At 41.9% G+C, this 26558-nt stretch overlaps 1 protein-coding gene across 2 annotated transcripts in view; it reads left to right on the top strand.

Annotated features, from left to right (window-relative positions):
* The window catches only part of UPF3A (UPF3A regulator of nonsense mediated mRNA decay), a 64046-nt gene that overhangs the window by 11534 nt on the left and 25954 nt on the right, over positions 1-26558 (top strand). For both annotated transcript variants that reach the window (XM_029604611.1, XM_029604612.1), the window contains exons 4-5: positions 10164-10262; positions 19065-19175. In XM_029604611.1, coding sequence (XP_029460471.1) covers positions 10164-10262; positions 19065-19175 — 210 coding nt within the window. The remainder of the gene's footprint in view (positions 1-10163; positions 10263-19064; positions 19176-26558) is intronic.

Raw genomic sequence — 26558 nt, 5'->3', positions numbered from 1 at the left:
CCCAGTTTTAACCACAAACAGGTCCCATAATCCAACAAGGGCCCATGTTTCGGCAACCTCCGCCTTCCTCAGGGGTCTTTTATTATCTACAGAATAAACAAAAGACAAAATTAAAAGACATACAAATCTTTTGTAAATAGGTATTTTTATATACAATCAGAAAATGCCAGAGTTATTCTGAGAGGCAAGATTCTTAATTTGCAACTATCCAGGGATGCTTTTCCCCTTATTTTATATTTCCTCCTTACATATTTAGCACTGTCATTTCAGTGGCAGTCCGTGGTCAGGGGCCATGCCCTAAGAGGTCTATATTCAGTCACTGTCCAGATAGCAAAGTTAGCCAGATAAACTTATCTGGCTAGTTAGTGAGGTATATTCAGTATTGCAGCCAATCAGACTTAGCCGGTATGAAGACAGATTTTAAAATATGCATGCGCCCATATAAGCACATATGTGCACACAAGCACATATGCACTGGAATTTTAAATTGTGAGTGCATATGTCTGCTCCTAATTTTAAGCCATTACTGGAGCAAATGCACTTTGCATATCTTCTAGGCAAGTGTAGCAGCAAAAAATTTGTTTTGTTTTTCATTTCATTTTTGGGAGGATTTTTTTCCCCCACGAATTTCAGTTTGTTTAAATGTTTGATTCATTCCTTTTGTTTAAAAAAAAAAAACCAAATCAAACATTTAAAAAAACAAAAACCCAAAAACGATAAAAAAAAAAAAAAAAAAAAGGAAACAGGGTTTCCAACCTCACCACCCATCCCTTTCACCCGGAAAAATGCCAGGCCAGGATCCCCTGCAGTCCTCACTTACCTGTTCCAGTGGGGATCTGCTGGCAAGGCCTAGGCTCTATGCAAGGCTGAGGCTTGGAGGCCTGGTGTCGACATCTTGGCCTAGACCTGACTTTGGGGCCTCTGGCGCCCTCCACTGAGGAGGATGTGCCGGTGTTAAATTTACTCTGGTGCAATCCCAGCAGGCGGCGACATTAGAAGAAAAAAGAAAAAGAGATGACTTCTGGGCCTGGACTTGATCCTAAGTCGAGGCCCAGGCACTGGGACCCAGCCTCCAGACCAATTTACACAGGTAAATCATTGTTTCCTCTTCATCCAGCTAGACCAGACCAAACACATGGGTTATGTTCACCAACCAGCAGATAGAGACAGAGATTAAGAGGTTTGCTGATGTCATCTTACATAGACCCATGCTGCCCTCAACCTGCTAGTAATTTCTGTCTCCAGGAGATGGTAGAAGAGCATGTCCTGTACTCTGAGATGAGGCCTAAATAGGCTGTTTGATTCCATAAGGTGACTACTTAAGTTGGTGGTGTATCATAAAATTTGCAGCTGACACGTAACTGAAAAACATAATTTTAAGATACTCCAACAGAATTATGTAGCCCCTCTCTGGGTATAACTGGAAGCTGGCAGCACACTCGATACTAGCGCTTAGTGACAACTTAATGCTATACTTCTTCCAGGGGGAAGGAATTCCTGAAGAACCCAAGGTGATTTAATCAGGGGCGTTGCTAGGTACTTAAAAGATCTGGGGCACAGACCCCATATGTCCTTCCCACCAATACCACTCTCCCCTCCCAAGATATTGATAATTAGCTTGAAGATAAAAGGGTAACCAGTGGTGTGTGTTGACATTTATAGCAGGGGATTCAGTCTTGCTCAATTAGCTTCCTCTCCACTCTAATCCCGCCCCCTTTGAGTCAACAGTAGTCTTGCTCACTCAGTCCCTTCTCCCCTCCTACACCTGCTTCCTCCACAGTAGTCTCCCCAAGACCAAAAGACATTTGGAATCCATATGGCATTAGGCCTGTTGTAACAAGTATTGGGTATGTGCTATTCAGAAGCCATGAATAAACAATTATAGTAAACCTCCCATACAAAAACAGCACTAACTATCAGCACTCAAACAGTAACAATGCATACCTATGAAAAGGCAATACTGCAAAGTGCAAATATTACATCAGGCTCTAAAACACCAATAAACCTCTTATTTGGAAAACAACAAACTAGGATGCCTAAAAATATATGTACCTAAAAATATTGTATAAAAGCTCTTAAACCTACAGATGTCAAATCAGAGACATTCACATCTAAAGACAGGTCCTATATTATTTCAATAGCTCATTTTTGGATAATACTTTCATAAATCCAATAAAAGCTAATCACAACCTGCCAAGCATATAGTTTAACCCAAGAGACAAATCTGCTATATCAAAACAAAAATGCTTAGGACTAAAAAAAGCAACAACCCTGCACAGGAAAGAGCGGCACTGCAAATATTACATCAGCCATACAATCCCAATACTCAACCTAGTGAAAGCAGAGTAAGACAGACTGCTATAGACCCCTACATTGAAACTATGCACCAGTAGGATCCTTTATCTCGGTCACATATTCAGAACACAGACAGACTCTAACCAAAGACAGAATAAGGGATCAACAAGCAATAAAATCAAGAAATATAAAACAATCATAACAGTAAAACCATAATAATAAAAATATTAAACATTTCAAAACAACTTATATAGAGAGCATCCAATATTAAAATCTCATAAAAATGTGCTTATAAATTTCCCAAAACACCAATATAATATTTCAAAACAGCAGGCACATCATGTAACATCCAATAATGAAGATAATAAGGATTAAAACATTTTTCCCACTCTCCATACATGGGATTTCCAGCTACCCTGAGATTGTTGTGGATTGTTGTGAATCCTCTCTCTCACACACATACACATGGCTTCTCTCTCTCTCTCTCTGTCTAACACACACACAGACACACCAGTACAGACTCATACATACACCCTCTCTTTCTCACACACACAGGCTCACATCCTCTCTTTCTCTCACACAAACATACTCACTCACATAAACACACACATGTTCACCCAAAGTATCTCTCTCCCTCACACACACAGGCTTTCTCTATCACTCATACACACTCACAATCTCTCTCACACACATTTCTTTCTCTATTTCACATGCACCACAGGCTCTTTCTCTTGTACACACAGAGACTCTCACCCACAAACACACACACAGAGGCTCTACCCCGCACACATACTCACAAGTTTCACTCTCAGGCTCCCATACACAGACATACACAGGCTCTTATACACAGATACACAGACAGGCTCTTAGGGCCTGGGCGTCTTCTTCAGCCACCAGCGGGATGGGGTCTGCTGGCAGCCACTGGGTTCCTCTCTTATCATCCACTGCAGGGTAAGCTCCACGGTGGCCTGCTGAGTTATGGGGTGAATGGCAGCAGCAGTTGCGTTTAACTGAATGTCATCTCCTGCTGATGTGGGGCTAATCTCGCTGTAAGAGATTGAGGTTTTACCTGCAGCAGCAGGAGATGACATTCGGTTAAACATAACTTCTACTGCCAGCTTTAGGGGGGGGAGTGGAGGTAGAGAAGGTTATTGCCATTAATTAGATCAGGCAGGGGTTTGGTTTACTCCCGCCTGTCTGATGTATAAAACTGGGATGGCACTTACCATCTCATAGCAACACCTATAGGCTGGGAAAACCCTAACTGCACACTACTAAGAGTAACAGACACTGGCTCTCCCACCCAATCCCTTTTCATCCTTCCTCCCTCCTTTCATGTCTTCTCATCTTTCTCCTCGTCACACTTCCTCTTACATCTCTGGTCTCTCGTCTTCCATCCCCCTTCTCCCTTACCACCAAGTTCCTCCTTTGCATCTCTCTCCTCCCCCTCCCATATCTTCTCCCTTCCTTCCTATTGTTGTCCTCCCCATCTCTCCTCTTCCTTCCCTCATTTTACCAATTCTTCCTCCCACTTTTTCACATCTTTACTCTCTTCCCATCCCATCTTCTTTCCCTCATGTCGCTTCTTTCCTTCATATTCTACTCCTTCCCTTGATCCCTACCTCCATTTTGTACTCTTTCCCCACCTCCACCTCAAACACCCAACTCCCATGTGGGGCAATCGGCCTGACAGGCATTAGTCACTGCCCTTTTGTGCTGCTGAGTTCTCAGTTATCTCAGCAGGAGAAACAGTATACGACCTATAGGATGGGCCGCTGGGACTCAAAGCATGCGCAGTACTGTCTGTCTCTCTGGCCCCACCTCCCCCTTTTACTCACGTGTTTCTTGTTTCAAAGCAGAAACGCGTGAGGAGAAGGGGAGGTCCAGAGGGACAGACATAAGGAAGAACAAAATTACTGAACATTTAGGTATTCATAGTTTAATGAGACAAAGCCAACATGGATTTAGCTAAGGGAAGTTTTGCCTCACCAATCTGCTACATTGTTTTGAAGGTGTGAATAAACGTGGATAAAGGTGAGCCAGTAGATTTTGTATATCTGGATTTTCAGAATGCGTTTGACAAAATACCTCTTGAGAGACTCTTTAGAAAATTAAAAAGTCATGGATGGTCTGCCACAAATGGTCTGATTGCCATTTTGTATATGTGGCATGAGGTTTGAACTCCACCCTGGGATCCTGTGGTGCAGGAGCCTAAGTCTTGTACTTCTGGGCTACATTAGCTGCTGTTTTTTAAATTGGCAGTTTACTCTCCCAGATGTCCATCTCCTCTGCAGCCTGTCAGCATTTCCTTGGACCTTTTAAGATGTCTGCAACTGGCATTCTCTTTGGAGCAGAGTATAGCCTCAGTTCCTTATCCTAGGATTTAACTTTCCCATGTGACCAACCCTGAGATTTCATGTGTTAAGAGGATAAGGTAGGAGAAAAAAAAAATTCTCGGTCAGTGATTTACCCTGGCCCAAAGTGGCTTAAAGGAGAATACCAGTGGGGGAGATTTGGAGGACGTGGAGTGTTCTCCTGAAGGGGAAAAACAGCAAGGAAGGCTGTCTAACAAAGCCTTGAGGGCAAAAAAACAGGATTAGCAGCCAATGTCCAAAAAAAGGATTTCTTTATTGCAAGGTGACACGAGTATATGAAAAGTGCACAACTCTGGCCGAGTTTCGCCCTCTTACAGTAGGGCTACATCAGGGGCTCAACTCAATTCGTGTATTGGATGAAAGAAACCAAGTCTTAAAAAAGACTATGCATGGATGTTTATTGGAGTGGCTTGAAAAAACTTATTGGCAGCGATATCTCTGTTTTTTTCATGTATTCATCAACACAAGGTAGTGAATGTACCGGTATACTTTAAACTTGTGGCAGTAAGCATAGACGGCAGCATAGCTTTCCCTTGTTCACTCGACTCAACTTGCGGGGGACGCAGGCTGGATTTGGCGAAGCTCCAGCCAGCCTCTCCTTCCTGTCTGGCCTCACCTACTGATGGGAGGGGCCTGAGAGTTTCTCCTCTCAGGCAGAATCAACTCCTCTCTCAGCCACAGGTTCCACTCCTTCCACAGGCGCAACAGGCCAGGTGAAAAATCTGGTTGATAACCAGAGCAGTTTGGTTAGCATTGCTCCATTTGACACCATTTCTTTGAAATCAAGCAGTCTAGTTGTTATCGGTCAATGCTATTGTAGTGGTGAATGTAATTCATCAAGGAGACACCAAGAGCTCTCGGGTGTCAATGTAGGTGATAATCACATGTAACCTGGGAGGAGAAATGCCTAAGAATAATATTAGCATTTCACATACCTGGAATAGAGAAGGTTCAAGCAGACTGTCTCAGCTGCATCATTCTGTATCTCGGGCAATGGGAACTGTTGGAAGGGGCCTTTCATCACATTGTGTACAATAGGGGAGCCAGTGTTAGACCTAATGGCATTCCATAGGAATGCAAATATAAAAAGATTCTTTAGTAGAAGAAGAGAAAGATGTCCAGGCTGGATGCCTTAGTTCAGTTTTAAAAACAGAAACAAATCAAGAGCAGACAACTGCTCTGTCGCTGTAAAAAAAATTTTAACAATACATTACTCAAAAACATTTTCTTTGTGTGGTTTCAATGATGCTTAATGTACCTACACCCTGTGGATCTGATTAATTTTCAAATAATTAGAAAAAACTAAAGAAAAAATATATTTATAGGAGGAGTAGAAGGTTTCATATATAGTGTAGGTGTCCCAGCACCAATATACAATTGGTTATAATCATCAACCTCTTACCACCTCCAAAAACGAATTTTTAAAAAATATTTTTTGCTGTTATATTAGCATTAAAGTCCCAATAATCTTCAATGACATCCGTGGTATTAATAGATGTTACCTTACTTGCGGGGAAGGAAAATATAGTCTTCAAAACTATATTCAATTTCGAGCGGGTACTTGAACGACTTCCCAGGACTGTTGGTAACTTTAAATGATAAAATGAAATCCCGTTGTTGCTGAGAAGCTCAGGAATTAGGAAAACACTGAAAAGGAAAGTGGGAAAAAGAGTGAGACCACCAAATTAGAAAAATAAAATGTTCAATCCAGTCCAGACAACAATGGTGACTGGAATATATTAGCAGTATAGGTCAGAAGGAAATATATTTCTGTTTCTGTTTCTCCAGATTTTACTAGCATGCAGTGACTAGTCTCTCTGAGTTTTCATTTCAGTTTTTATCTGCACAGTTTTAATTTGAATATCTGATTTTTGCTGTAGCTCTGCTGAGCTAAGCAGGCTTTTCCTGTTTTTGTTATTGTAATAATAATGCCTCTATATCACCTAATGGTTAGACCACACCTTGAATACTGTGTTCAATTCTGTTCACAGTGTCTCAAAAAAGATATAGTTGCACTGGAGAAAGTACAGAGAAGGGTGACAAAAATGATAAAGGGCATAGAACAGCTCCCAAATGAGGAAAAGCTAAAGAGGTTAAGGCTGTTCAGCTTGGAGAAGAGACAGGTCTGAAATATAGAGGGCACTCTTACAGGAAAGTGACCACTTATTGCTAGGCCATTTGTATATATATTTACCTGTTAGCTGGGGAAAGATATTTACTCTGCTTATTTGTGCTTGTATAACCTGTTTTGTTTGTTATTGTCACATACATTCTTATAAACATCTGTTTGTGCATATGTAATACAGAGAAATATAGCTTTTCATATTTTAATGTAAATCATAGTTAGGTGTCATTATTTTCTTAGAGGTAGATATTCAAAAGCCATTTAGACAGATAACTGAAAATGTATCTAAATGGTTAACCATGATATTCGGCAACTTATCTGGCTAAATTCTAGCCATAAACTCTTTATTAAGTTTTTCAAAAGTTGTTACATCACAAGAGGAATGTGAGAAATTGCAGGAGGAACTTGCAAGACTAGGAGATTGGGAATCCAAATGGCAGATTACATTTAATTTGAGCAAGTGCAAAGTGATGCATCTAGGGAACAGCCACCCAATTTATAGCTACACAATGCAAGGTTCCACATTGGGAGACACCACACAGGAAAAGGATCTAGTGCATAATATGTTAAAATCCTCTGCTTAGTGTGTAGCAACAGCCAAGAAGCAAACCGAATGCTAGGAATTATTTGGAAAGAAACATAGAATAAAACCATGCTCCATGATGAGACTGCACCTTTGAGTATCTCAAAAAAGATATAGCGGAATTAGAAAAAGTACAGAGAAGGGCAACCAAAATGATAACGGGGATGGAATGATTCCCTTAGGAACGTCTAAAGAGTTTAGGGTTCTTCAGCTTAGAGAAGAGATTGTAGAGATATTGTTGTGCTTGGAGGTGGACCCTTGTCCTGGAGCAGTGGAGAACGATTCCCTGGTAGGGATCAGGAAGCACCTGCCCCCAGGGAGTGGAGCACAGAAGGAGACAGAGGCTAGGATGAGCTTCACTACTGGAAGCCCGAGGTCTCCCCGGGTGGAGCCCATAGGGACCCGGGCCGCTTGGACTTAGGTGGGCCTTGCAGGGTCTCCCAGAGAGGTAGTAGAGAGGCGTGCCCACAATCAGCAAGGGAGCGCGGTCGGACTTCACGCTGTTGGCCTGGAGAGGCAAGGAAGGCCCAACAGCGTAGGCGATGATAAGGCAAGGGACAGAGACAGAATCAGAATCAGAAGATGTGGTCAATGGTAGCCGAGATCAGAATCCGAGGATCAGTCCGAGGAGTAGTCAACAAGGCAGAGGTCAAGTTCCGGAGGTCAGACAAGGTCACAAGGCAGGCAGAGGTCAGGATGCAGGCAGCAGACAGGAAGGTCAAGGAACAGGCCGAGATCAGTACCAGAGAGACAGTCCGAGGGTACTACCTGGGAGGACGGACAGACAGAAGCAGGAACAGAAGGTCGCTGGAAAAGAAGGACGCTGGAACAAGTCTGGAAGAAGACTGTGAATGCGGAGGCAAACTAGTACACTTACAGTGCCAAACCGATTGCCAAGGCAAGGAAGTGCTGGCAGGGAATTCCTTATATCGTTCCATCAATCAGGGCACGCCGCAGAACTAGGACCCACCCCTGGCTCTACAAGAGGCTGGGCGGTCCACGTGCACGCACGTAGGAGCATGGCCAACGCCACTGGAGACGTCGAACTCCGGTGTGAGGCCTGGTGCACAGTGGAAGGCCCGGCGACCGCCGCCGCAGGATGCCGAGGCCTAGAGGAGCTCGAAGCGGCCGCTGGGGAGGCCGACCCGTGACCTGCAGAGGAGCTAGCGAGGTGAGTAGGACCGTGCGTGGGCCAGGCACGGACGGGGCGCACAGCAGATATGGTAAAGGTCTATAAAATAATGAGTGGAGTGGAACAGGTAAACATGAATCAGTTGTTTACTCTTTCACAAAAATACAAAGACTAGGGGCACCCATTGCAGTTACTAGGTAATACATTTAAAACTAAGAGAAAATATATATATTTTTTTTAATTTATAGTTTATTAGAGTTTTTACAAATTATAAAATATGCAAAAAATCAGGAAACAATTTGCAATCTACAAAACAATAGTACATCAAATAAGTCCAAAAGTAATTACTTCTAAGATGCAAATCCAATAGTCCCCTAAATGGGAAAAATATTTTTTTATCAACAGATAATTAAGCTCTGGAATTTGATGACAGAGGATGTTTTAAAAGCTTTTAGAGTAGCTTCATTTAAAAAAATGGTTTGGACAAGTTCCTGGAGGAAAAGTCTGTAAACTGTTACTAATGTAGACTTGGGGAAATCCACTGCCTATCTTTGGAATAAGAGGCATGGAATCTATCTATCTTTTGGAATCCTGCCAGCTACTTGTGATCTGGATTAACCATTGTTGGAAACAGGATACTAGGCTTGATGGACCTTTGGTCTGACCCAGTATGGCAAGTCTGATGTTCTTAAGTTCTACCACTTCCAAACAAGATGGAAGCAGTTTCTTGAGTCAAGCTTTGGTTGGTTTCACCTCTGAAAGGTAATAAAGTAGTGACCTGATCTTCTGTGCATTCTTTTGTAATACTTTATTGCCTCAACATTCAAACCAGGGAGGAAGCATCCTTTGGTTTGGAGGTTTTAAGAGCAGGTTTGACTGTGTCCCACCCACTCAAGATGTAGCCTAAGTAAATCCCATGTGTTTGGACTGGTCTGGCTGTATGAAGAGGAAGGAGAAATTATTTCTTACCTAATAATTTCCTTTCCTTGAATCCAGCCATGCCAGTCCAAGATCCTCCCATATCTGCCAAACTTGTGGTATTCTAAAGTAATTTATTTTCAGAAAGTGTGTATATAATTTTAATCAAATCTTCGGTGGATAAGCTTGAGGCTATTAATTTGTTTGGTTTATCCTAATTGTGTTGTTTTATTGTTATGTTCATTTGTTATTCTTCCTTGAAAATCCCTTTGTTTAGGGGAGGGGGAAATTTGTTTTTAGTATGTTTTCTTAGCTGATTACAGGATACTGGCAGGCTGAGGGCAGCATGGGAGACTGTATAAGGTGACATCAGCAAGCCTGTTAATCTCATTAGCCTTCATTTGCTGCTTGGTGGACATAACCCATGCATTTGGATTGGTCTGGCTGAACTCAAAGAAAGGAAATTATTGGGTAAGAACTAATTTCTCCTTATCCACTTAAATGGCTTTGAAAAAATTGCCGTCAGGATTAAGATGCTCTCTTTGGAGAAAAACATTTATGGGGACGTACTTGTTAGATGTTTTGAAGATTTAATTTAGTGTTTTTGTCCTTATACAATCTTTTGTGATCTAAAAATCAATAAAGAAAATATATTTATTTAAATTAACATTTTGTATAAAAATGTTAACTACAAATGTAAAATAGTAAAGCAGCTGTTGCTCCATCTTTCTTTAGGTCAGGAGTATCCTGCTGTGGTGGAATTTGCCCCATTCCAAAAGTTTTCCAAAAAGAAACTGAAGAAAAAAGATGCAAAAGCGGGGAGCATTGAAGAAGGTAACTACCATTTAAAACTTAACCAATAGTAAAAAACCTGAATTACACTTCCATGAATATAAGCACAAATAAAACATCCCCAGAAATTTGAGCAGCACAGTTGACCATATGACTTGGGTCTTATAGGCATAAGCACTAAAATCCATATACTGCTCTGAAACACAAGTATTGTTGAAAAATGTCTTTAAAAGCTATTGGATATGTAGGATTGCCAACCAGCTGGGTGGTATTTGATTGGTATGGCTGGTTTATATTCAGAAAGTTTGGTGACTGACAGAACCTTTGAACTAGCAATATAATTGCTAACTATCTGCCAACAACCCGCCTGTCATGAGTAACCTATCACTTCTTCCCACTACCTCCTGTAATGTTTGGCTGGCCGTGTTGACGGCCCCGCAACTGGCCACACTCATCACTGGGAGCCGCTGACCCACCCCGACACCGCTTCGGCATGCTGCCCTACTCCTGCTTCTTTTGGAGGCTCCTTAGGCATGCATGCACAATGCATGCTTATTCTTAAAGGAGCTGCAGTGGGAAAGCTCCGTGGCACCCTTAGATGACATCATCAGGCCCTGCCTATTTAAAGCTTTCTCAGATTCCAGCTAATTGCCTCAGCAAAAGGTCCTCCTGCCTTGCAGTGCGTGTTGCTAATTGTGTACTTCTTCTTGCTGTTCCTGTGCCTCGTCTAGTTCCTGTCTGTGTTCCTGCTATTTGCCTCTTCTGGGTTGTGTCTTGCTGTGCCCTCCATTCCTCACCTTGTCCTCACTTTGCCATGGTTCTCGTAATCTTGTCTTGTCTATCCTGCCCTGTCTGTTCTGTCCGTCTTGGCTTGACTTCCCAGTTCTGACCCCTGCTTGGATTCTGACTTCTCTCTGCTCAATGCCTGCCTTGACCCTTGGCCTGGATCTGGACTTTGTCTTCTTGCTGCCTGCCCTGATCCTTGGCTTGCACTAGGACACTGTCTTCTCACTGCCTGCCTCAACCCCTGGACTGAACCTGGATATTCTCTGCTCACTGCCAGCCCTGAACACTATCTATACCTGGACTTTCTCTAACTGCTCCTTGAGGGACATTCTCCTAAGCCCTGCCAGCCCCTGGAACCCAAAGGCTCAACCAGTGGGGAATGGGGTTAATACAAATGAAATTCCTGCTCCTGTCCTAGCAAGGGAGGGTCCGCCAGTTGTCGGTGTGGGCCTAGTGGATTCGCCTACCTGGCTGCATCATCCGTGTCACAACTTAAGGGCTCACACCTGTGACACCTCACCACATCTCATTTTCAATAATGAACCCCCTAGGTAGCAGTACTGGGCTCTGCTGCTATCAATGAACACCAGCAGCACAAGTGCTCTGTTTGTGACTGAGCATGAGGACTGTGAGGCAGTGCTTTTTCATAGTCCCCACAGTGACATTGTTTCTACTTGTACAGGTTTCTTTTACAAACAAGAGGCCCATGCAAGGAGGAGGGAGTGGGATTCCTGCGAGAACTGAGTGTGCATTTGTCACAGACCCTGAGTTCAGTCACAGAGAGAATGCTGGTGCTGCTGGTGTTTGGTGATAGCAGCAACATCCAGTGTTACTATCTGCACAGCTCTGCTTCTGCAGTGAGATGAAGGGAGTGGGTAGGGAGAAGGAGAAGAAATAGAGATACTAGGGAGGGAACAGAAAGAGAGGAGGCATGGAGGGAGGGTGGCAGGAAGAAAGGAGGAGTAGAGCTGCAGGCTAGGGGAGTAAGGAATAAAACCCTGAGGTGGGGGTGTGTGAGGAAAAGATGGTATGGAGCCACAAAGCTGAGGGAGGAAGGAGGAGTGGAGCTATCTATGGAGAGGAGCCATAGGGGAGCAGCCTTTCTGGGATCTGAGCTGGCAGCTTCTGGATAATGGGATCCTGAAACGGTTAGTAGCAAGAGAAACACACTATATTCATCTGCTCCTTCTACCACCTGGAGAATACAGGCACTACTTCTCCTCTACACGTCTAAGAAGTTACTTATATAATAGTAAAACCTTTCGGTATCTGTATTTTAACTCTTTTTTGATGGAGTATTGGTGTTAAATGCATTCTCTTTGCTAATTCTGCCCCATAAGTAAGGCAGCATATATTCAGTCAGCATAAGAAAATCAGTGACTTATAGAATATGCCCAAAAGGAGCTTAACAAATTTGAGACAGTCATTGTTCACTTATTCAATTTTTGAGTAACAAGTACTGAAAGATTGGCTGAGAGTAGATGCAATACTTTTACATAAACAAGGGGAATATTTCTGAAGTTGGTCATAAGTTTAGCATCTGTTTCAAGAAAGATCCCAGTACTAATTATAAAGGAAGACCCAATCAGTCATAGAGCAAGGTATAATACAACACTTCTGGGGGTACTTGTATCTGATGATTTCAAAATGGTCAAACAGGTGGAAAGATACTTGGTGCATAGGAAGTGTTGTGTTTGGCGGTCTATGGGACAGGCCTACAGACAGCCGCACTTACCTCCAGCCTTGAGTCAAGTGGAAGAAGCCTCGATGCCGGGGAAGGCCCTGAATGGACACTTGGCAGACCACCACATTCTCCTGCTCCCACCATGACACGGCTGCTTCCCTGGGCCCTCCTAAGGCACATATGCACCCGACATCGCTACTTTTAAAGGGCCCATGGTGGGAAAAGGTCAGCAGCGCCCAATGATGACTTCACAGATGTAGGCCTATAAAAGGCCACTATGCAGCTCCTCCTTGCCTCGGCAGTAGGTCCATTACTGAGAAGCAGAGTGAGTTGCCTCAGCGTTCCTGGTCTTTGTCTTATCCGTTCCTGGTCTTCGTCTCTTCAGTTTCTGATCTCCTTCAATTCTTGTTCCTTTTGTCTTCATCTGTGTTCTGTCTTCAGTTCTTCGTCTGGTCTTCAGTTATGGTCAATCTTCAGTTCTTCAGTCTCTTCAGTGCCATCCTGCCCGCCTGTGTTGGTCATCGCCTTCCAGCCTACCTGTCCATCCCGCTTGCCCTAGGATGGATCTCTGGTTCTGACCTTGGCATGACTCCTGACTGCTTGACTCCATCTGCCACTGAACACTGATTTGACCACATCTGCACTCTGCCTGCCTCAACCATCACCTGTTTACCCACCACGGATGTACCACCTGCCCAGTACCATGTCCTGAGACCAACCTTTCTCCACGGATCTCCAGCTCAGCAGAGGCCCCTGCCTGCTGACCCCGGCACCCGAGAGCTCAACTTAAAGGGAATGAGGGCTGGTATACATGAAGCTCTAGTTGGGCCTCTGCCTCAGCCAGCTCCGCCAGCTGATGGTAGGGATCTGCAGAGCTCTACCTGCAAGTTGCTCCAACTCCACCATGGTCTAAGAGTCCACGCCTGCAACAGGAAGAAGAATGGTCAGCAGAAAAAAGGAGGCGATATTGCCCCTATATATTCTCTAGTGAGACCTCATTTGGAATACTGTGTACAGTTCTGGAAAATGCACCAAAAGGATATAAACCTGATGGAGACTGTCCAAAGGGTGACTACTAAAAAGGTCTGTGATCTTTGTCGTAAAGCACATGAAGACAGTCTTAAAGACCTAAATATGTATACCCTGGAGGAAATGCGACAGAGGGAGATACAATAGAGCCATTTAAATATCTTAGAGCTATCAATGCAAAGGAGGTGGGTCTCTTTCGAGGGGTCATGAGATGAGGGTGAAAGGGGGTGGACTGAGGAGTAATCTAAGGAAGTGTTTCTATACAGAAAGAGTAGTGAATGTATGGAACAGCCTCCCAGTGGAGGTGGTGGAGACAAGGACAGTATCTGAATTCAAGAAAGCATAGGACAAACTTAGGGGTTCATTGAGGGAGTGGTAAAGTTTGTAGAGCTGAGCAGTTGTATGGATCAGCAGACTAGATAGGCTGTATGCTCTTCTGCCATCATGTTTTTTATGAGAACAAAAAAACAAATCTTGTTAGACTAGGCAACTCAGTTTCTTTAAAGATGTAATCAAGAATCTAGACATAGGAAATAAGGGCAATATAATTTATTTGGATATTGCTAAATATTTTATAGATAACACTAAAAATGGATGCCACTGGAGATAATATAAATGTAAATGAATACAAAATTTGTGAAAAAGATTTTTGTTCATTGCTTTTTAATCTATATATATCTAAAAGACTTGTGTTGGTCACATTTTCATGTCTGTCTGTGGTGGAGCCCTGTGCACTGTGAAAGGACAATATGCTCTGTCTGCAAAATCCTGTCTCTCAGGCTCCCACACACACAGGCACAGACAGGTACACACACATACACATACAAACGGCACACATATATACAAGCACCCACAATCACACACAGAGGCTCCCCCCACACATATAAAGATACACAGGCTCCTCAAATGCACATATATATACAAACAAGCTTCCCCAAACGCACATACCCCCACATAGGTTCCCACACTCACAGGCTTCAAAACACAGACATATGCACACACAGGCTCCCACACATACACACAAATAGGCTCCCTCTCTGTGCGATCTCCCCTGTTTTGGAAAGTCTGCATTGGCTTCCCATGGTTTGGCTTCCATTTCAAGTCTATTCATGGGCTTGTACCTTCTAGAATTGAATCATTCCTCCATGGCTACCTCTCTTCCTGTCCTTTATGCTCCTTGTCTCAGCATCTACTGGAAATTCCCTCTAAGTAAGTTCGTTTGGCCACTCTATGCAAAAGGATATTCCACATAGCTGGTCCCATCCTCTGGAACGATTTGCTCATGACAATAAGGTGCAGGGGTGATCTGCTTTGTTTTAGGAGCTACTTAAAATCTATCTTTTCATCCAAGCTTTTCCTTGTTTCTAGGCACTCAGCACTGGCCTACAGACCTGCAGGCTTAATTTGTTGTTTAATGTAGTTTGGTATGTTTTCTGTCGTGTGCTGTTTGTTATTGCATACTTAATGATTTCATTATGCATGTATATTGTTCTCGCCAAGATTTGTGGATTCACAGAATATACATATTTTAAATAAATAAATAAACATACAGATACACAGGCTCCACACGCACATACTATAACGCCACTTACCTCCCCAGCAATGCCTTCTGGCCGCAGGCTCCTCTGACATAGCTTCCAGCACTATGCTATATCCAGTGGCTCTGACTAAGGGGTAGACTACAATCTCTGAGCTTTTATAGGCTCTGTATCTGGGACTTCCTGTGGCACCAGATGATAACATCATCACTGCCTTGAGATATAAGGAAGCTCAGTGCACCTAGTTAGCACCTCAGCAATAGCTCCTTGTGGATTCCTTGCCTAGGTGTTGTCATTGCTCCTGATCTTGACTCCTGTTACCGCTTGTCTGCCTGCCTGTTCACCATGTCCTTGTTTCCGTTCCAGACCTTGCCTGCTTCCCTCCTTGCTCCGCTCCTGTCTCCCTGCCTGCCCGTCCTGCTTTTTCTCTGCCTTGGACTTCTCGTTGTTGACCCGGCCTGACCTTTGACACTGCTTCACTTGCTGCCTGCCCTGACCTTAGTTTGTTTCCTCGTCTCTGCGTGAACTCTGCCAGCCCTGACTTTATCCTACCTTCTGTCTCTGCCTGGACGCTGGCTGTCCCGAACGTAACTAGCAACACATCTGCCACTACCTGTAGAGGCTTAGTCCGTGCTTGCATGAACTAGGCTGTGCCAATCCAACAGCGGCCCTAGAGCTCACCGTCCTGAAATGTGACACATACACGCACACAGGTCCCCCACTCATAGTTACATACACAAAGTCTTCCACTCACACACGCATACACACACAAGGGTGTCTTCTTCAGGCACCACCAGACCCCTTCTTCAGCCACTGCGGGAAATGTCCGCTGCGGCTCTCTTTCTCTTTGGCCACTGTGGGATGGGAACTGCGGCAGCCATCCTGCAAGCTTCTTCCTCTGGTGTCAGGAAGCCCTTATTGCGTGACCCTGGCTACACCACTGCTTTGGATTGTGAACTGGTTAAAAGATAGGAAACAGTAAGACTAACTGATCCATTTTCTCAATGCAGGGTGATAAATAATGCAGTACCCTAGGGATCTCTAATGAAACTGGTACTATTTAATCTTCCTCTATAACAATTGCTATTTAGCGCTCTCTTCAGTTGAGGAATGAGAAACATCTAATATACTGTCAGTATAGTGCACAGAGAGGTTCCCTAAATGTCAATATGCTTTCTGTTAATTACTTAACAAAATCAAACACTATGTATTGTTTTTACTTTTGTTTGATTTTAAAATTCATAGCTGTTATGGATCAGACAACCAGAGCAATGCTGGACAGTTTTCTCTAGTTTCTTTATAAATGATTTAGAGGTAGACATAAAGAGTAATTATGCAATCTTTGTTCACTATAGAAAACTGAAGTAGTGAATAAAATAGAAGATATGCCTGTAATGCAAAACAATGCTCATATTTTAATTTACTAAAATTTATAGCCCGCACTCATCACAAAAAAGTTTGAGGCGGCGTGCAGGATAAAGCATACATAAAACTAAAAACAGTAATTTAAAATAAGAATACCTAATTTATATAATAGACAGATATATCAGATATCAGTGGGCGATGAAGCTTAGCATATATAGATGCATGTAGATCACAGTAAGAGATTCTTTACTGAATGGGTCAGTACTTTCTGTAACAAAACTGGAAAGGATCATGGTGTGATAGTGGACCATAATTTAAATAAGCCTAATTTAAATAGGCTGCTGTTTGCCAAGTCAGGCGGCAATCATTATATGAAAAACTGTATAAAAAGAGAGTGAAATAATTTTACTGCTCTATATGGCTACCTTTGTTATATCACACTTTTGGCATGGTATGCAGTTTTAAGCTTCAAACGTCAAAAAAAAAAAAAATCAGACACATGACAGAAGAGCCATTAAAGTATCAGAAGGGATGGAGTGGATAACACTGGGGAACAATTTTTAACATAATTCCTGTTGAGTTCGATTTTTCAGCTGTTTTAGTCTTAAATAAGCATGCTGATTTCAAAACTGCAGTTAGTTTTCTTCTAACACGTCGTTTTTTTCTACAGCCTATCTTAGGCCTGGATTTATCAAAATGCACTAAATATCGCATGTGATAGGAAAAGGGGCGTGTTTTATGCTAATAGTGCACTTTGCGATAAACAGCCTATCTTAGCACTTCGCATAGGTATTACCCGCAAACTGTGATAACTTTTTCGCACTTTGTGGAAAGTGCCAGAATTGTTGTAATTCCTACCTATGACCACTGGGGGGGAAGAGATTTTTCGCAAATAGCATTTTCAGTATTTTAAGCTGCTAGGGGAGACAGAGCATAGCCTACCACCACTGGTGGGGGGGGGGGGGGGGGGGGGGGGGGGAGAGAGAGAGAGCGCGTCTAGCTATAAGGCCCTCATACTAGGTAGGTATTTATATCTCTATAGGAGGCCCACCTAGTTACTCAATGTGAGATTTAGGTATTAGTGTAGGGGTTAAAAAGATAAAGGCCAGTGTGTTTGAAGGTCCACAGATTCGGCAGCTCATTAAAGATGAACATTTCATCGGGACAATGTCAGAACTCCAAAAGAATGCTTGGTTGTCAATCAAAAACCTTGTCAAGGACTTTCTTTGAAATACATGAGCACAGAATTACACTGAAATTGTCCAGAAACTCTTGGAGAGCTTCAAAATGCTTCGTTGCAACATGAGCATCGAGGTGCATTTTCTGCTTAGCCATCTTGCTGACTTCCCGAAAAACCTTGGTGCAGTCAGTGATGAGCAAGGTGAACGATTCCACCAAGATTTGAAGGTCATGGAGGCACAGTATCAGGGTAGATGGGATGTACATATGATGGCTGACTATTGTTGGAGCATCAGGCGAGATTGTCCACAGATTGAACACTGCCGGAAAAGCTATAAGCGTAAATGTTTACCTTAATATGTATGTTTGGTAGCAGAACTTTACTACTTGTACACAATTTGACTTACAATAACAATATATAGCCTTTGTATGCATAAAATAACTCTGAATAAACAGTATATTCAGGTAATTTTTTCTTTTATTTCCTTGTATGATTTTTGGGACAAAGGGAGGGTATCCTGTACCTTAAAAAGTTGATGTGATAGAGAAAAACTGGGGTCATTTTTGGATTCAGATGTCAAAGGTTAGTCAAAAACAAGTGTCAGATCTAGCTCAACAAAAAATTTTAAGGCTCATAGAGCATAATTAGCTGAGGTTCTTGAGGTAAGTTTGCCTACTTTGAACCATAAAATTAATAATTGCTGAAAGAAAGGTAGTTTTAAGGTGGTTGAAGTCAGGGCTGGCGCTTCCAGGGCATACTGTGCAGTCATCTAGAGCGCCAAACCCTGGGGGAAAGGGAAGCAGCAAAATCCCACCCTTGCTTGTGGAGTCCATCTCACCAGTAATGGAAGCGTGAGAGGCCGGAGACCACATCCCAATCTGCTGGTGGCAAAAGAAGAGTGAGAAGCCAGGGATTTGCCTAGAATACCTAATACCTTGCACCAGCTCTGGATGAAGTTGATGAATTAATGTATTTTTTCAAAGAAACATTTATCCCTGGACTTTGTTAGGGAAGAATAGAAGGATAACAATAAAGAATTAAGTATTTATGGTACAGAAGGATTTTTCAATTGGAACCTACACCAGCCACACTCACTGCTGTGTTGATTGGGAAAAAGAGGCAGAAAGAGGCCTTCAGTTAAGGCACAAGATCCTTCATTTATATCCAAATGAGTACATGTTCCTGGGAATGTTTTTATGTGTGTGAAATGAGGTCTTTTCTATTGGAAATATAAAAATTTTTAGAATCTTTTTATTTTATAGATCCAGAATATCGAAAGTTTTTAGAAAGCTATTGTGCTGATGAAGAGAAAATCTGTGCCAATCCTGAGACTCTGTTGGGAGAGATAGAAGCCAAGACAAGAGAACTTATCGGTATGTTTTATTAACTATGAGGTCCATATTCAGTAGGGCAGTTAATGGACAAGTTATCCGGCTAAGGTTAACTTGTTTGAATATAGCCGGTTAGGATTTGAAGTTATCTGGCCTTGTGTGGCCGGATAACTTGCTACTTATCTGGATATCTTCTATAGATATCTGAGTAAGTAGTGCTGTGAATGTAAGATTAAACAAGTTGTAAAGGGACTATGGTGGATTTTTAACCATTCACCTCCCAGCCACAATCCCCCTTTTAAACTTAATCAAACTTGTGCGTGGTTGGCGGGTGGCACCCCCGAGCCCCTTCCTCAAAGCAGTCACAAATTCTTTTGCCGGTAGTCCCTTCCCCCTTCTCCCCTCCCTTCTCTCTTAAGCTCTGTGTTGCTACATGCATTTCCCCCCCCCCAAGACCCTCCTCCCCCCCCCCCCCCCCCCCAAGAGCCATGGAAATCCCTGCCGGGATCGAGATAAGCTCTTACCCGCTCCCGGACCGCTCCAGTGTAGTCTTTGTCAAAGCTATGCTGGAAGTGTAAACTATATACAATTTATCGTTCTATAATTGAAATTCGGCTAAGTTAGCCAGATAATTACTCGTTTGTTTGTTTTTTAAGTTTCTTTAAAGTCTTTTTACTTTGCATTATTTTATTTTGTGATTTTAAGTATGTTACATTGTAAACCGTTTTGATTACATTTAGTATAAAAAATCGTATATAAAATATTTTAAATAAAACTTTTAAGTAAATAAACCCCACTTAGCAATGCCTCTTTTTTATCTGGTTAAATTGTAGCTGGATAATGACCTATCCAGCAATAATTTAGCTGGATGAATATACCTAATTTGCCATCTAGACGGACAACTTGTGAGTTAATCGTCTAAATGGCTTTTGAAATTGAACTTTGTTTTTATTTAGCTGTTTTATATTTGTTATGCATAATAATGTTTATTTTCTGCTTCCATAATGTCCTGGAAACCCTCTTAAACCATCTCCTCCCCTTTGTTGAAAAACTACCCTTGAAATCTAACAAACAACCATAAAAGACATAAACAGCACTCAACAATATTCTCAGGAAGACAATTGATCAGACATATAAGACATGAACCAAAAGTGGAATTCCCAAAAGAAAAAAATAAGTAAAAAAAATGATTCTTGCAAAACATAACAGTTAAATCATTTGATATTAAATCAGAGTATAAAACCGGTATGGTCATCAGAGTTCAAATATTTATACTCCAGTATATTAAAGCTACAGGTTTCTCCAAATGGAGTAGACGAACATATACCAATGTTGTATTTGCAACACAGTCATAGCTAAACATGCTAGATGACTCTTTTCTGGCCGTGCTGTGGTGCAGATAAAATTAATTGTACAGATTTCTAAAAAAAACATGAAAAGCATTTGAGGTATCTCTGAAAACAGAAAAGAAAAAAAAATGTATTTCTTCTTGCAATCTGCCATATGAGAACATTGTGTAAACTGTGGTAGTGCATAAGCTTCTTAGCTACTTCACGCTTCCTAATTATTTTAACAAGTATCAACATTATTTGGAAAAACCTCTTAGTGTAACAAGGTCTGCGATCAACGACAAGCACACAGACTAAGAATACAATAAATACTAGTGAATTTCCAAAGGCCCTCCTCCTCTTTTCCCACTTGTTCAGTTACCAGAACTTAGCAAACACCTGTTTATCACCGTCCCTGTCCCAAGAAACTGAAAGTATAGTGCCAGAGTGAGAGCATTAAAGAGGAGTGCCTCTCTTCTCTTTGGGGGAAGAGCGAGAGCCTCAAGGAAGTGTGCCCCTCTGCCCCAATTTTCATAAACTAAGTGGAGCAAGAGTGAAAGCCTCAAAGAGGTATGCCTCTCCCACCAATTATTATTATTATCCCAGGACAAGCAGGATGCTAGTCCTCACATATGGGTGATGTCACTGACGGAGCCCTATCCCAGAAAACTTTCTGTCAAAGTTTCTAGAAACTTTTGACTGGCATCCTGAGCCTTCATAGCATGCCCAGCATGCCATGATCCCTCGAGCCACAGGGGTCTCCCTTCAATCTTCTTTTTTCCATGAAGCCGTTAGCCTCGCGGTTATAGGAGTCCTGTGGTGAATTTTCACTACATAAAAAAGTTGAAAAAAAACTCTTAAAAATTTTAGACCCCATAGGGGGGTCTCCCTTTTTTCCATCGCAGTAAGTCTTAAAATTTTTTACGGTCGGTTCCGCTACCGTCATACCGCACCATATTGTTAGATGAGAACATACCTGGAGTTTCCATAAGGAATCACACTTTTAAGGTTGCGGCCTTTGCCGATGACTTGCTTTTTCATATTGGTAATCTCTCTCCGTCTTATTGCAGGCGCTTTCTTTTTATCGGAACCTAGCCGGTCTGAAATTAAACTTAGATAAAGCTTAAGCTATGGCTAAAGGCAGCTGGGGGTACAAGTCTGGGAGGAAAACTTCCCCTTGAAATGGACAGAACATTAGCTAAAATACTTGAGTATTTTGTTCCTGGCAAATCTATCCTCCTTACATGATATTAACATTGCTAAATTACTAAATGACACCAAAGCTTGTTTGCAGTATTGGACACCTTTAACTCTAGGGGGTCGGATTCAACTATATAAAATGATCGTTTTCCTTAAATGGCTTTACACACTTAGTATTTTACCTTTACTCCTCAACAGGAAAGACATTTATAATCTCCATAGGGAGCTCCAAATTTATTTATGGAGGGGGAAGAAACCTAGGATACCTGTAACACAATTAATGGCTGTTGGCAAATATGGAGGGATGGGTTTACCTGATATTTGACTATACAACTATGGAGCTCACCTTCACCATTTAGGTGAATGGATTATGGCCACGTCTTTTTATTGTGACTATGAAGCTGCGATTGCCTACCCGTTGCAACTCAGATGTATATTACATGCTATGGATTCCCAGTTACCCCCATGTTAGAAAAATCATATCCTCATTTCACCTTCTAGGAAGACTTGGCGTTGGATTACCACTAAATTGGGTCTTACTTATAATTGGGTCTTACCTATAAATGGTAACATGGCTTTTCAACCGGGGTTGGAGAGAAGGGTGTTTTCTATCTGGGCACAGGTGGAGGGTTTCTTACTATCCCATGTTATTGAGGAAAATGGAAAAATGCTCTCTTTCGATTCTATGCGACCCAGATTGATTGATATTACTATGGATGCTTTCAGCTATTTGCAATTGCAAAACTAAGTTGGTTCTTTAAGTTTGACTGATCTTGCAGCCAAAGTGTTGGAAGTTTTCAGGACTGGTATGATTTGGAGAATCTAACCAGTCATTCATTATATTTTTTCCACAAGTCTTTGAAGTTCTTTTTTGGTACCTTTTCCCTAGATTCTTTATGGTCCAAATGGACACAAGAAATATGTACCCCTATTTCTTTATCAAATTTTAAGGCTTGCTATGGCTGTTTTTCTAAAATCACACAAAATGTGCATCTACGTGAAAAATGTCTAGAGCATATACATCGCAGAGACAAGCTTTTATGATGGGCTTAACAGTCAGATGTGTATTAAATGTAACGTTGAAGTGGGCACCTTAGGGCATTCTTTTTGGTATTGCGCTAACATACAATTGTTTTGGAAACAAGAATTTGATTATATGAATATTGTTCTTTCTATCCAAATTCCTTTTTCTGTACAATTGGCAGTTTTTTGTTCTTTTCCTTTGGCAAGAACTTTTCTGATGCTCAAAGACTGTAGGTTTCTAAAGTTCTGATGGTTGCTAGAACCACTATATTGCATTTTTGGATCCATCTTTTATCTTCTGGAGAAATGCTGTTTACTGTCTCCTAATCATGGAACTGATGATCGGCAAATGGAGCCACCTGCATAGGAAGCAAAGGATTTTAAATACATTGCTTCCCTATCTGGATTCTTTGTCACTACGTGCTAGAAGTCAGCTTTTGAATACCTATTAATGAACACATTTCGACTGATGTTGGACTCATTTATATGGAGAAACAAGGGGGTGGGTAGTTTGAGAGTTTTGCCTTGATATTCTCTTGTTAAAGTTTGCTAAGCACTTGCTGTGTTAAGGATCAAAACCATCAGGTTGCATCTTTTTTTTTGTTCTGTATTATTATTTCCACTATTGGAGTGATTAGCCTGTTGCTTGTTATGTGACACTAATAATAATAATAATAATAAAAAGATTTAAATATAAAGCATCAAGGCTTATTGGTTAAGGGTAGTAATCTCCATGCTTTCTTCTAAGGTTAGTAACTGCCACACCAGCAGGTTATCCCCATGCATGATTTCTTCATTTCCTTTAGGACTTGGATGTAGAAGCAGTCCTGTCCTTTTTCCCTTATGTATGTGTATGAGTATCCCAGACGGTAGAAGTCAGGGCCCTTGGTTGTTGTCTGAATCCTATTCCTCATTTCCCTCTGCCGTCTAGGCAATGAACATCTGTTAAAGTTAATAACTTCTTCACCAGCAAGTTATCCCCTTGCACCTATTCTTCATTTCCATCCTCTAGCCATCTAAGTGGGGAGCAATTTTGCAGTTGCATTAAAAGCATCAAGGCTTATTGGTTAAGGGAAGTAATCTCCATGACGTCTGCTAAGGGTAGTAGCCACTGCACCAGCAAGTTACCCCACTGCATACTTTTCTCATTTCCGTCCTCTAGCCTTTAGAGAACCATAGTTTTTATCCCATGCCCCCTTGAATTGTTTGTTTAGTCTTCACCACATCCTCCGGAAGGGCATTCCAGGCATCTACCATCCTTTCCATGAGAAATATTTCCTGATATTGGTTCTGAGTTATCCCAGCATTTCATTTTGTGACCTCTACTTGTATTGTTTTCTTTCCAACGGAAAAGGTTTGAAGTTTGTGCATCATTAAAATCTTTCAGGTTTCTGAAGGTCTATATCATATCTCCCCTGCACCTCCTCTCTTCCAGGGTATACATATTCATATCCTTCAGCCTCTCCTCATAGATCTTCTGATACAGACCCCGTACCATTTTGGTTGCCCTTCTTTGGACTGCCTCTATCCTATCTCAAAAAAACAAACAGACTGTTAGGAATTATTAGGAAGGGAATGGTTAATAAAACGGAAAATGTCATAATGCCTCTATATCGCTCCATGGTGAGACCGCACCTTGAATACTGTGTACAATTCTGGTCGCTGCATCTCAAAAAAGATATAGTTGCGATGGAGAAGGTACAGAGAAGGGCAACCAAAATGATAAAGGGGATGGAACAGCTCCCCTATGAGGAAAGGCTGAAGAGGTTAGGGCTGTTCAGCTTGGAGAAGAGACGGCTGAGGGGGGGGATATGATAGAGGTCTTTAAGATCATGGGAGGTCTTGAATGAGTAGATGTGACTCGGTTATTTACACTTTCGAATAATAGAAGGACTAAGGGGCATTCCATGAAGTTATCAAGTAGCACATTTAAGACTAATCGGAGAAAATTCTTTTTCACTCAATGCACAATAAAGCTCTGGAATTTGTTGCCAAAGACCCATACAAGAGTATTATCACCTCTTTTTTCTTACTAGTTATTTCTTTCTCTATGCAGCCCAGCATTCTTCTGGCTTTAACTATCGCCTGGTCACATTGTTTCACCATTTTCAAATCACCAGACACTGTTACCCCAAAATCCCTCTCTCAGTCTATGCACATCAGTCTTTCACCCCCCATCACATTCAGTTCTTTGGATTACCGCACCCTAGATGCATGATTCTGCTCTTGGCATTGAATCCCAGGTGCCAAATCTTCGACCACTCTTCAAGCTTTCTTAAATCACTTTTCATTCTCTCTACTCCTTCAGGCATCTCTACTCTGTTGCAGATCTTAGTATCTTCTGCAAACAGACAAACTTTACCTTGTATCCCTTCCGCAATGTCATTAAAGATATTGAACAGAATTGGTTCCAACACCAATCCCTGTGGCACTTCACATAACATTGATCTCTCTTCAGAGTAGGTTCCATTTACAATTACATGCTGTCTCCTTTCTCCTGTCAGTCAACCAGTTTGTAATCCATGCGACCATCTTGGCACTCACTCCCAAGCTTCTTATTTTATTCACAAGCCTTCTATGCAGGACCAAATCAAAAGCTTTGCTGAAATCCAAGTAGATCACATTGAGCGCTCTTCCTCGATCCAATTCTCTAGTCACCCAATCAAAAAATCAATCAAATTTGTCTGTCAGGACCTTCCCCTGATGAATCCATGCTGCCTTGGGTCCAGCAACCCACCGGATTGCAGATAGTTCACTATCCTTTTCTTCAGCAGAGTCTCCATTAATTTTCACACCACCGAGGTGAGGTTAACCGGCCTATAGTTTCCAGCTTCCTCTCAGCTACCACTCTTGTGAAATGGGACCATCACCGCTCTTCTTCAATCCCGTGGCACCACTCCCATTTCCAAGGATCTCTTGAACAGATCCTTCAGCGGACCCGCCAGGACATCTCTGAGATCCTTCAGTATCCTGGAGTGTATGTCAGCCGGCTCCATGGTTTTGTCCACTTTCAGTTTGCTTAGCTCCTCCCATATATTCTCATCTGTAAATGGAGTTTCGTCTACTCCATCCCCACCTACGGTCTTGTTAACCAGTAATGGTCCTTCTCCAGTGTCTTCTTTAGTGAATACCAAACTGAAGTATTTGTTTAGTATTTCTGCTATTCGTTACTCTCCACACATTTCTCCTCATCACCTTTTAATTTCACTATACCAGTTCTGGCCTCCCTTCTTTCACTGATATATCTGAAAAATGTTTTGTCACCTCACTTTACCTATTTGGCCATCCTTTCATCCGTTTGACCTTTTGCTTTCCTTATTTTTTTCTTCATCTCCCTCAGTTTTAACAGATATTTTTCCCTGTGTTCCTCTTTTTGGGATCTTTTATACTTGAACTTTTTAGCTTTATTTTTTTCATCCACCTCCTTAGAGAACCAGATTGGTTTCTTTTTCCTCTTACTTTTGTTTACTTTTCTAACATGTAGATTTGTTTCCTTTGTGATAGCTCCTGTTGTTCCACTTCACACATTTTCTCCCAGTCTTCCAGTTCTTCCTCCAAGTATGCCCCCAAGTTGACAAAGTCCATATTTTTGAAATTCAAAATTCAGTCTTCATTTGACTTCTCTGTTTCGTATTAGCAAAACTGAACCATACTGTATGATGATAACTGGTGCTCAGATGAGGCCCTATTCGAACATTAGAGAATATGAATCTAATCAGAAGACAAATGCACCAATATTAGCATTCTCTAGCAAGCAAACACCATGGGCATCAAGGCAATGATCAATGGACGCCAACTTCACTGAGCCAGCCATGCCATCCAGGTATCTGAGTTCAAACACCCAAAGCAGGCTTTTTTCTTTCAGCTTAACCAA

This window comes from Rhinatrema bivittatum, chromosome 5 (genome assembly GCF_901001135.1).
Source record: "Rhinatrema bivittatum chromosome 5, aRhiBiv1.1, whole genome shotgun sequence".
NCBI lineage: Eukaryota > Metazoa > Chordata > Amphibia > Gymnophiona > Rhinatrematidae > Rhinatrema > Rhinatrema bivittatum.
Note: the sequence above shows the minus strand (reverse complement) of the source record. Positions and strands in the feature narration are given on the sequence as shown.